The sequence below is a fragment of the Engystomops pustulosus genome, unplaced genomic scaffold (assembly GCF_040894005.1).
Source record: "Engystomops pustulosus unplaced genomic scaffold, aEngPut4.maternal MAT_SCAFFOLD_969, whole genome shotgun sequence".
Taxonomy (NCBI): Eukaryota; Metazoa; Chordata; class Amphibia; order Anura; family Leptodactylidae; genus Engystomops; species Engystomops pustulosus.
In genome coordinates this window covers 7,736-19,854 of record NW_027285848.1, presented here as the reverse complement: position 1 = coordinate 19,854, position 12,119 = coordinate 7,736, and the positions used below count along the sequence as shown (strand labels likewise).

General features: G+C 41.7%; 1 protein-coding gene across 1 annotated transcript; it reads right to left on the bottom strand.

Annotated features, from left to right (window-relative positions):
- Positions 1 to 3,565: 3,565 nt before the first annotated feature.
- LOC140112679 (blue-sensitive opsin-like) lies at positions 3,566 to 11,635 on the bottom strand. The gene is made up of 5 exons (XM_072132584.1): positions 11,114 to 11,635; positions 8,838 to 9,006; positions 7,264 to 7,429; positions 6,277 to 6,516; positions 3,566 to 5,170 (listed from the first exon to the last, which is right to left on the bottom strand). The coding sequence occupies exons 1-5, from the start codon at positions 11,499 to 11,501 to the stop codon at positions 5,045 to 5,047; spliced, it is 1,089 nt and encodes a 362-aa protein (XP_071988685.1). The 5' UTR covers positions 11,502 to 11,635; the 3' UTR covers positions 3,566 to 5,044.
- Between the last annotated feature and the right edge of the window lie 484 nt (positions 11,636 to 12,119).

Below are 12,119 nucleotides of genomic sequence, written 5' to 3'. Positions count from 1 at the left end.
GGCAGGCTGTATACTACTAGGGACAGGCTGTATACTACTAGGGACAGGCTGTATACTACTAGGGGCAGGCTGTATACTACTGGGGGGCTGCTGTATACTACTGGGGGTCTGCTGTATACTACTGGGGGGCTGCTGTATACTTCTAGGGGCTGATGTATACTACTAGGGGCTTGCTGTATACTACAGGGTGGCTGCTGTATACTACTAGGGGCTTGCTGTATACTACATGGGGGCTGCTGTATACTACTAGGGGCTTGCTGTATACTACTAGGGGCTTGCTGTATACTACAGGGGGGCTGCTGTATACTACTAGGGGCTTGCTGTATACTACTAGGGGCTTGCTGTATACTACATGGGGGCTGCTGTATACTACTAGGGGCTTGCTGTATACTACATGGGGGCTGCTGTATACTACTAGGGGCTTGCTGTATACTACAGGGGGGCTGCTGTATACTACTGGGGGCTGCTGTATACTACTAGGGGCTGCTGTATTCTTCTGGGGGCTGGCAGGCTGTACTACTGGGGGGGTTTGACCAATGCATTTCCCACCCTCGGCTTATACTCGAGTCAGTAGTTTTTCCCAGTTTTTGGTGGTAAAATTAGGGGTCTCGGCTTATACTCGGGTCGGCTTATACTCGAGTATATACGGTATAGTCAAAAAGAAAAAATCCTAAAAAATCTTTTGAGTTTTCATTGTTAAAAAAGATTTTGCTGATTTTTTTAAGACACTAGTGACTGCCATTGAAGCTCCTGTATAGGATAGAGTGGCCACAGTCTAAGTTGCCAATTTTGACTAATTATGTAGGAAGATGAGTTTAGGGATTAAGGCTCTGGACAGTAGTTTTATCCAGAACCTGGTGCTTAAAGGCCCAATAAGAAAATACTAGTATTATAAATGGAACCTGGTAGTTGGAAATGTGACATTTAAGATATTTCATTGGGGGTCAAAATTATAGAATAGAGCGATTGTCTAAACTTTAAACTGCATTCGAATATATAATTATTTGATCCAAAACTTTGCACTTAGAACAGACTCTACACACATGGATAACAAGGAATCTTTTAAGAATCCAAGATTAATATCTGAGATACAAGCTAGCATAGAAATAATTGCTGCATAGCCGGCCACCCAATACATCCAGAGGCCGGAGACGCACTGGAGGTGTCACAACGAGTGCCGCAATTTCCATATATTTCGGACTATAAGGCACACCGGATTATAAGGCATGTACATAAATGACCCCCATTGCCTTAAAGATAAAAGCTTTGCCTCATCCTCATGACTCAAAACATTACAAATTTCCACATAAAATAAAATACTACATAAGAAAATATGAAATAAAACTAAACACATTGGAAAAAAAATCTTGCCATCTGATGTGATTTATCAACGATGTATGAGCCACCAATTCTGGATACAACAGATGATCTTTGCTTTTTGGATGTTTTTGTTTTGACTGACCCTCTTTTGTTCCCCCCAGGGATGAGAAGCGTTGGCGTTGCCAGGCTCCCACTTCACCATCCATAGATATTACCCACATCTATATTATAGATATTACAGACATTCCTGTCCATAAAATGGCTGCACATGGATCTCTATCTGTCCATGAACAATCGCCCGGCCAGGACCTTAATCTCATATGTATGAATACTATCCTAAGGTTCTGGCAGGGTGATAGAGACCACATGACCCTCCATCTGCTGCCATTTTAAGGACAGGAATGTCTGGCTGATGAGGTAAAAGACAGGAGGCTTCACTGTACATATCAAGAAAGCGGACCAGAATTATTAGTAGATTTATGTTGGTAAATTATCTAATATCCTGCCCCCCCCTCCCCCTCCAGCAACTTCCTGAAAGAGAGCAGGCAGCATTTTGGGAGAGACCCAAAAGGGTAGGGTATAGGGTACAGAGGCGCCCAAGGGGGGCCCTTGCTCCCAGGGGGCCCCCCACTATCTTGCTCCCAGTGGGGCCCCCACCAGATGACACTGTCTGACTGACACTGTCAGTCAAACATTTGTATGTTTCACCTGCGCAGCCCGCAGTGCGCCCTAGGTGATTGCAAGTACTGTGCGGCAGTGCTGCAGCACATTGCTCCCAGAGAGTTGGGGCAGGTTTGCAGTGAGCCCGCTGGTTGCGCAGAGGTGCTGAAGGGCATCGCTCTCCCGGTCAGAGACAGTCAGCTCCCAGTGACAACACAATGGACAGACATCTTTCAGATCCACCGTTGTCTGGATGGCACATGATCCCATGATGTTCCCAGGAATCGGCGGAGCCGCCCGGGAGAGGCTCTTCACAGTAGAGTAAGTAGAGGAGCTGCCTGTAATGTGTGACTACACATGGAGAACATAAAACTCACAGGGACAGTGTTATTCTTATGCATGGAGGTGAGGTGGCTTGAGAGGAAAGAGTAATATCATGATTGATTTATGTCAAGGGAGATGAAATGGAACAAGATTTGTATGTTTCATGGGACTGCATTTCTGGTGCTGGCTGTGGTGTACGTTACATAGGACTTGTGTAACGTTGGGGGGTGAGGTTATGTTGCATGGGACTTGTTTGTCTGGTGTGGGTTGAGGTGTATGTTACATGGGACTGCGTGAATTATGCGGACTGAGGTGTATGTTACATGGGACTGCGTGTATTATGCGGACTGAAGTGTATGTTACGTAAGACTGCATGGCTGGTGGGGACTGAGGTGTATATGTACTGGGGAGGATAGTCGGTAGTGAGCAGGAGGATGTGTATGCATGCTACATTCAGTGGGGGGACTTTACCAGACTTTGGTGCCCTGGGGCCCCCACCAACCTTAATCTGGCCCTGAAAACAATTGTTGAAGGGGTATTCCAGGAATAAGCATAATTCATATACAAATGGGTCCTTAATATATAGTCTAATATGTTATTAATTGTTTTGCTCCTCTTAGCAGAAAAATGCTACTAACATACACTGTAATGAAGAATTAACATGCTATTGGCTCTTTCATTCTGTTGATTTTCTCCACACGGAGCAGACACAGGACAGAAGATGGCCGCTGGTCACATGCTCACATCTCATGTCCTGCACCTGCCTGGGCAGGTCATGTGATCACCACTATGTTTGGCTGTAGTGGGTTGGTTGCAGTGCATCCACTATAGCTGATGTTGTGGTGAGACGTCATCTCAGTGAGGTAATGTAGTGATGGCAGACACACATCATTGGTAACAAAGCAGGGCAGTCTGTTACATCATCACTGGGAGCAGAGCATGAGAGGGAGGAGGAGTTACTGTGAGCTAAAGGATCATGGGACTTGTAGTTTCTTGGTGATAACGCCACTTACTTTAGAAAGTCCATTACTATTTGTGAGTCGTAAAATCAAACTATTTAAGCTCCATTTTGTAACTAATGACATTGAGTTTTGTTATATTCATCTATTTATAGCATTATGGTTTTTTGTAACAGACGTTCCATGTTCCTGGAATATCCCTTTAAGATATAATATGCCAACACATAAGTCAAGATGGTGATGGTTTTCTTTCTGTGCCAGAACTTATAGGAGGAAATGAAAACATTCAGCAAGCAGCAGCATTACAGATGCATCTGATATGTTTATTTAATGAAATGACAGGTGCCCAATGCTAAACTATTCCCTATAGAGAGAAAAATACATAAACAAGCCTGCAAGCCCCAAGGAATATTATTTACAACATTGAACATGTATTCCTGAATGGAGAACAACCAGAAAAGGGATTGAGCTACAATAAAAGAGAGGTTAATAATCATGGGGCAGTCACAAATTCAGGTTCAGGTTTTTAATAAAATACATCCACACTTGGTCTAATAGTTGGACTTCGTCTTCATCATTTCAGGCATCTTGTCCACACGAATGTCCTAACATCGCTGTCGTCTCTTGGTCCAAATTGTAGGAATCAAAGTCTTTGAACATTATGCAGAATGAGTTAAGAATTTAGATACTTGATACGAAAATGTGCAAAAATATTCGCCGCCTATTGGAAAAGGTCTCCTTTCCATAGGGTTTCCTGGACATTTACAATAGGGGATATTGTAAATTTTAAATCTTATTATATTGTGCCTGTCACCACATCACATCACCCTTTTCCATAAAATATTGTCGTCACTTGTCTAACGATTTTTGTTAAGTATATTATTATTTTTACTTTTGAATGCTGACTTCAGAAATTTGTGCTTCTTATATACATAAAATACCTGCCATCGACCGCATGTCCAGATAAAAGTGTTGTCAGCATGTAGTTTATAGGTTCTAATGGTTATATAGACAGACATATCTCCATATGACACCATGTTTTATGACGTTATCATATATGACTCCAGTTATTACAACATTCAATGGGACCAGTCATAGTTACTAATCAAGCTTGACCATTTATCGGCAATCCAGTTTTATATTTTGTTTTTTTGTGTTGTATCGGCAATCCAGTTATTGCATAAAATCCTACAATTATTTTCCAAAATAATCTAAATAATTCAGTATTTTTGTATATGGCAGGAACTGAAATGAACATGTCATAATAATACTTCCTGGTCTCATAAAACCTGTACTCTTCTCAGCATAAATATGGAATTAAAGCAGCATTTAGCCAGGTCAACTTTTTTTAAGTTAGACAATGACTTAAAAAAACTATAATATAACTCAATGGGTTGTAGCCATTACTTTAAATGTGGAACCACTTCCTCTTATTACTACAAGAAGGGACCGTGACGTATTGAGGTCATTAACAAAGCATCAAAAATGAAATATATTATCTAAATATTTCTTGGTGCCATTTTTGGAAGCGTAATACCCTCCGGTGGCTTATATCCAAATGTTTGTAAAAAGGAAAGTCACAAGTTTGCTATCGATTGAGGAAGGGATGAGGTCTTATGGTGAGCTGAAGAGGTAGCATCTACGTAGCCAACTTATTTTCACAGAGGCTGTGGGATAATTGGGTGATTAATTTTAGAGGTTAATTGTGTCACCTGGAAGCTTTTGAGGGCACACAGCCGTGGCAGCAGACGTGGTAGAACAGAGGTCAGATGTAGATGGCGTTATGCCGGGGCCACCTGACTGCTGGACACTGAAGACACCTGGGTAGACCCAGAAGCAGACGTATCTTCATCATCACCCAATGGATTCTTTCCACAGAAAATCAGCTTCATCATGCATGATCGGAACTGGAACAACAAGGTAGGAACAACAAGTCAGCATTTATCTAAACTGTGACATGCAACTATTACAGTGTGGACTTTACAAGATTGGGGCAGTCCCACCAAGGTATCAGAGGATTCCCCAGTGAGTACAATTATGGGTTTAAAATCCTGAAGAAGAAAACCCAACTAATAATAAATGAAAACCCAACTATCATAAATACATTTAACGCATCTTTAGCTTTGCAACCACTATAATTTATGCTAATTTATGTCATAAATTCATGTAAATCTGATATGTTGTGGTTGTGCACTGGTATAAAAATTGACATGTTTACTTATAACTTTTAAAATCTGGTGAGAAAATCCTAAAACAGCAAAAAAAATGAGGGAGGGACTAAATGTTGTATCTTTTATTAAACCACAAACCATATACAAAGTCCATAATAAATAGCCAGTTGGCATCTCTACTTACAACAACCAGCCCAGAGCTCATGTACCCCTAGTTTAGCACCTGCCCCTTTATTAGAGATAAGGGTCAATGGGGCAGATTTACTTACCCGGTCCAGTCGCGATCCAGCGCGCGGGTTCTCCGGCGCTGATTCAGGTCTGGCCGGGATTCACTAAGGTCCGTGCGCTCATATCCACTAGGTGTCGCTGATGCGCCGAGGTCCGCTGGAGTTCACCGGAGTTCACCTTCTATTACTTGGTGCAGGTAAGTGTGTGTCAAGCGACACTTTTTTTTTTTTAAATACAGCGATTTTTCCGAATCCGTCGGGTTTTCCAACGGCCAAGCCCCCCCCATTTTCGTTGCATGCATGCCGGTGCTGAAGCCCCACAATCCGATCGCGTGAGCCAAAAACCCGGGGCAATTCGGCGCAAATCGGAAAAGTTCGGGAAACCCGATGAAAAAAAGCTATTCGGGCCCTTAGTGCCCCCAATATGCCTGGGTCGGGTTCTTGTTGGGTCAGGGTTTCCCCCTGGCCACTCTCAGACATGGCTAGTTGCTAGGGCTGTCAGTTTGCTGGAGTGGCTCGATGACTGAACATCATGTTAGGGTTATCATTTGTGTTAACATTTGTACCACCCCTAATAAATAATAACATGGTTACTAGTTATGAAGATAAACTTACCTGTCTATTCATGAAGATGTAAATAAATGGGTTGTACACAGTGGAGGCCTTTGAAAATACTGAGGGGATGGAGGCCATACGTAAGTCAAATACTTCTCCACGATGTGTTACAGCCCAGAGAGCGAAGGATGCATAGGGGAGCCAGCACACTAAGAACCCAGCGACCATCATAATCACCATCCTGGTCACTTCTCGCTCAGCCTTCTGTGTTGTAGCTGACTGTTCCTGTTGCTTTGCCACCTGCCGGGAATGGAGATTCAGAAATAAGCATTATCATGAAGCTACTAGAATTATGCATTTAGGCATCACAAATTGGTATCTCAATTAAGGTGTCACCTTGACTGGTATAGTGCCACCTCGGCAAACTTAAAGAAAATTAGGTTTTCCAAGCACTTGTTCTGAATGGTCTACTCTCAGGAGAGGCAGGGCTGACAAATTACCACCAAACTAATAGGCCTTTCAATAGACAATGCCTGGAGCTGGCAGCAATATCCAACAGGGAAGAGGCCGTTTGGTGCCACTGCAGACTCGGCTCCCATTTTCAAGTACCCTACTTGAATTGCTAATTCAAGACCATCAACAATAAGCACTTTGACCTGGTTAAGTTTTCAACCTACCCAACTTCACCTGTGGAGGCCCCGTTGAGGAGCTGAATACTTCACAAAGGTTCTTCCTCAATGTAATTTCTTGTGATTATAAATTACAGATGTCCAGATTATCTTTATACATTTCTTATAATATGGCATCCCATAGTAGACAAAACTTTAGGATTTATGACTACTTAAGATTATTATTAAGCTCCTGGACCTCATTGCAAAATATTCAAAAGGGTCCCACCTATGGCATGCCCTTTATAAAACTAATACGATGAAGGTAAGAGAATTTCTCTACTGTCCTGAAAACTACCAAAATCCTCATGATATCCACACCTTTAACTACAATCACTGTCACAATCACCTCCTAGTGTTCCTGAATAGAATCACTTACAGCATGAAGAGTGAGAAGCAGCCGCCCATAGGAAAACACAATGACAGCCAGGGGGAACCCAAAACAGAAGCAGAACATGAAGAGAACGTAAGACTCATTGTTCCATTTGTTATTGACTGTATACCAGTCTGGTCCACATGAACACTGCAAGCCTTCTGGGATGTATCTAAAGAATGAAAAGAAATTTAAAAAAATAAAATTATATACCGGTATGTGTGTATGTATAACCAGTTATAAGCAAACATATTGCAGATCATCTGAAATGAATAAAGTAAATTCAATCCAGAACACCTGCTAATGTCCACTAATCTCATAATTACAAGACATTGCAAAGATTCCCTATGTCCACCGGTGTATGAAGTATTTAGGCAAATACGGTAAGTAGGTTTTCTTATGAAAAAGCCATAGCCATTCAGAGCGACAGTGTCCCTCAATGAGGCCCAATGGAGACTTTGGACTGCGACCAATTACTTTACATAGTGATTGACCTCCCACTCACCAGGAAGCAACAAAGCAAAGAGCACTTTCGGACCGGATCTCACAGAGTTACCTCCGGCGTGAAGTAGTCTGACCTTTAGTTATTTAATTGAGATGTGTCCACGTTACTGACCCATAACCACTTAAGAGCTAGCAAAATTGTGTTCATTGCTCTATCATGTTAATGGAAAATATGTATTGGTGGAAAACATGAACAAAAAACCAAATATTTATTTTCAATAAAAAAAGTATTAAATAAAAGGGAAAAAAAGAAAGTAAATTACTTATACATTACACACAGCCCCAAACTGGCAATATACCTTCCACGGCTGTCAATACTTGTTCTGCCAAAATTCAATCCTCATGCTTATGTGTAATTAAAGGATTTATTTAATGAGTACAAGATGATTGAGGGACGGCATGAGATAAAAGAAAACATATTTTATAATACTCCCGCTCCAGGTTCTCATATCGCTCCGGTACTTCCAGGTTTAGGGCCTGCTCCCAGAGTTCCACAGACTTCATCCAATGAGTGTCCTGCTCCAACCACGGGATGTCACTTCCATTTTCCAGGGGACTTCACTTCCTGTGTTGTCCCTTGATTTGCGGAGACCTCCCATTGGATGAAGTGTGACCAGTGACCATCGAAAACTTCCATCTCAAAACCAGAATAATAAACAGGAACCAGAGCCAGGTAAGTATGTGTTCTTTTTTTTCTTTTTCTCCTCATCCCCTATATATGGAAAACCTATTTTGTATTTTCTGTCAAATTAGAGTATCCTTAAATTGTCTAATGCTCTACAGGGTAACACATTTTCATAATAAATCCTTTATTTTAATAATAATTCCTTAATTTATATAGCACACACAGATTACACCGTATTGCACACAGCTTGCCAAATCAGTCCCTGTCCCCATGTGGCTCACAATCTAATCAACCTACCAGTGTGTTTTTTGGAGTGTGGGAGGAAACTGGAGGACCAGGAGGAAACCCACGCTGGATGGGACTTGAACCCAGGATCCCAGCGCTGCAAGGCTGTAGTGCTAACCACTGAGCCACCGTGCTGCCCCTCTTTTTTTAATAGCAAAAAACATACCTGCTCCAGCCCAGCAATGGAGGAACAGCAGCCACAAAAGCAATAACCCAGGTGAAGATGCAGCCCAAAACCGCATGGCTCTCTCTAAACGTGAAGCTCCCCATTGGTTTACAGATCACTAGGAACCTTTCGAAGGCCACAACAGCCAGAGACCACAGGCTGACCATTCCTACAAAATAAAGAAGACTATATTACATTTCCACCAAGGGTGAAAGAAAATAGCATGTACTGTGTTCATCAAGCAGATCATTAAAAATGTCAGCCGTCAAAGTTAAAAAGCTAATAAAATCATAGAAAACCATAATTATGAATTATGCCCGTATATTTGTGTAATGAATCCACTCTGAGCTGACATTAGAGATCTGCGAAGCTGTTAATGCTGAAATGTTATTAAAAGATTAAGATGCCAAATACATGAATCCATAGATGACATGGAAAATGCTCGGCTCAGACCTGTCTAATGATATGGGACAAGCTTGCAAAATTTTAAGGGGTGTACAAGATATGAATAAAACATGTCTGTTGTGTTCCAAATGTAACTGAAGATTTTGATTTATTTAGATATTTCCAGGAGCTGTAATAAGCTCGGACTGTCCCACAGGAGAACAGGTGGATCCACCAGTGGGACCTTGTGTTAGGTGGGCCCCCAGTCCCTGCATAAGTAGTGCTGGACAAGGTACCCTCCCTGTAATTTATACATATATTTAGCATAGAGCATCTCAACTATCCTATATATTTATATGATTATATTAATAGATTATATAACAAACTGATAGCTGTGTTGGACCCCAAGATCAGATTTTACTGGTGAGCCCAAGGTATGACACTGTGTACAAGGTTTGGGCGAAGAAAGAAGATGACGCTATATACTTACCCTAGGTCCCAATAACAACTATTGATAGGACAGGGGATGCTTAAAATTCAGTTGTCATTTATAGTTCTACTTAGCTCTCAGGGGAGAACCTAAACTCTCTGTTGCCTATGGCGCGCTATACCGTTGCGTGTGGCGCGCTTCCAGTGGTAATGTATCAGTTTTTTTGGTTCTCCATATAAAGTCTCATGCTCATGCTGATGTTGGATGCTTAAACACATGTTTAAGTGTTAGGTCCTGCTCTATAGCAGATAACTGCGCCCCTGATGCTGCCCCATATCTTGCTGCAGGTGGGGCTGCCTGAGGCGAGAGGCTCAACTTGCCTGATGGTTGGTGCACCCCCTGTTAGCTGCTATTTGACAGATGATCCAAGATCGCAGGTGAGACTGCAATTCTCATTGTGTGTGCATTCTCAGCTCCGTTGTTTGTGTCCCATGTGTCATGGATGTGCGAGGTCTGCACATACACCGATAATATGTCCAAAACTATTAAACAAAGGAAAGACCTGTGCTAAATTTTGCTGCAAGGGAAGTTGACACACAAAGGGTCATGAAAACCACAGCCCTGTGTGTAAGAACCTATGGAAAAGCATGTCCATGTTCATATGCATGTAGTCTTAGTTTCAGGAGGCCATTCGATGGGTGGAAAACATCTGTGGCCGGATCTGGAGAAGACTATTCCTAGAAAAGTTCATTCTCAATGATTGCCTGCTGGCTGACACTTCCATTTGGCAGTCATTGCTGTCTGTGTCTGTTGGAAGGATATGCTCTGTTTATACATGACCCAATAATTGTCCCAAGAATTGGGGCTTTAATTCAACCGATCTGTAGCTCTACTTCCATTATTATAAAAAAGTCAACATTCAATTAACTTAGTTCTAATTTCTATTTACACAATGAGGCAATTTATCAATACGTTTTTTTTTGTAATCAAACAAGTCTCATGTGAGACAAAAATGTCTCAAAAAGTAACAATTCGATGGTCCAGCCAGATTCCAAATGCTTTCAATCTTTATTCCAATAAAATTCTTACATGCACAGTGTAATTCCTGTTTCCACCAACGCGTTTCAAACGCCGTTCTTAGTCATGACCGTTTGAAACGCGTTGGTGGAAACAGGAATTACACTGTGCATGTAAGAATTTTATTGGAATAAAGATTGAAAGCATTTGGAATCTGGCTGGATCATCGAATTGTTACTTGTTGCCAGTACCTTCCCAAACAAGGTGGGTGCCGTGCCGGTTCCATGCACAAGAGGGTTCGAGGTGAGCTGGAATCTATGTTCATTTTCTCAAAAAGTAGTACATGAAACCGGACAATGTGGTGATAAATCCTCCCCATTATTTAAGTTCAGGTTCCCCACTATAGATTTGTCTACATCCTTTTATAAAGTAAAACGAGTCTTACCTCCAAGCGTGGCGGTGAAACCTTCTATTTTGCACGCCAATGTTCCCAGGGAGAAGTACATTTGAGAGAAGCTGTAAAAGGCAGTGGTGGAGCCAAAACAGATGACTACGAGGTTGGCAACAGCCAGATTTACCAAGATGTAGTTTAGGTGGGAACGCAACTTCTTGTACTTGGCAGTGCAGATGATGGTCAACAGGTTGAGGGGAAAACCAAAAATAATGGTGAATAACATGAAGGCGGACATGCTCATAAAGATGCCCGGGGTTCCCAGATGAATTTGGGGAACCAAGAATGGACTTAGAGAAGAAATGTTAGTGGTTTCCAGAGGAATGGGGATGTAGAATTCATCTGGCATCTCCATCCTCATATCTGGGCGGCCTTTGCTCATTTTGGAACTCAGGGGATTGTCAAGGACAACAAAGAAGAGGTGACTACACGCTCATACAGTAGACACCCTTCGATCTGCAGCAGTCGCTGGCCCTGGTGCAGAGCCAATCCCCTACAGTACAATGCACTAAAGATGGATGAGTGTCTTTTATAGTCAGGCAAGATAGAAAAGGTCTGGCGTGGACCCCAATTTTTTTCTTTTTTTTCATAATCTTACTTAAGAAAGCTAAGCTTAGTCATGTTATCCAGCCATCATGATAGACATGGTGGTAAGGGATAATCTTCAGGGCAATCTCCTTTACAGTCACCTAATTCGGACGGAGGGCTTTAATCTAGTGTTTTAAGATACTTATTACAAAAGCTGGCACCACTTTCCATACCTTAACAGAATGTATACATGTCATAATACGGCTTGGGATACAACCTTATTGTAAGGTACAGCTAAGCCAGTGTCAACAGAAGAGTATAAAACAGCTATAAAGCAATAGGCGGCTATTATATAAAAAGTCTAAAACAAATCAGGCAGCAAATTAAAGGAATTTCTACATAAATCTAAAGTTTATCCACTTTCTTTTTTGTATTAAAATAAAATATTTACTTTTAGTTTTGATATATGATA

What these genes read in the sequence shown, in the direction of transcription:
- LOC140112679 (XM_072132584.1), bottom strand. Translation starts at nt 11,501, where the DNA reads ATGAGCAAAGGCCGCCCAGATATGAGGATGGAGATGCCAGATGAATTC. An exon ending in CCATTGCTGGGCTGGAGCAG is followed by an intron (nt 7,430 to 8,837) that starts GTATGTTTTTTG and finishes TTCATTCTTTAG; the next exon opens with ATACATCCCAGAAGGCTTGC. An exon ending in TGCTTCTCACTCTTCATGCT is followed by an intron (nt 6,517 to 7,263) that starts GTAAGTGATTCT and finishes CATTCCCGGCAG; the next exon opens with GTGGCAAAGCAACAGGAACA.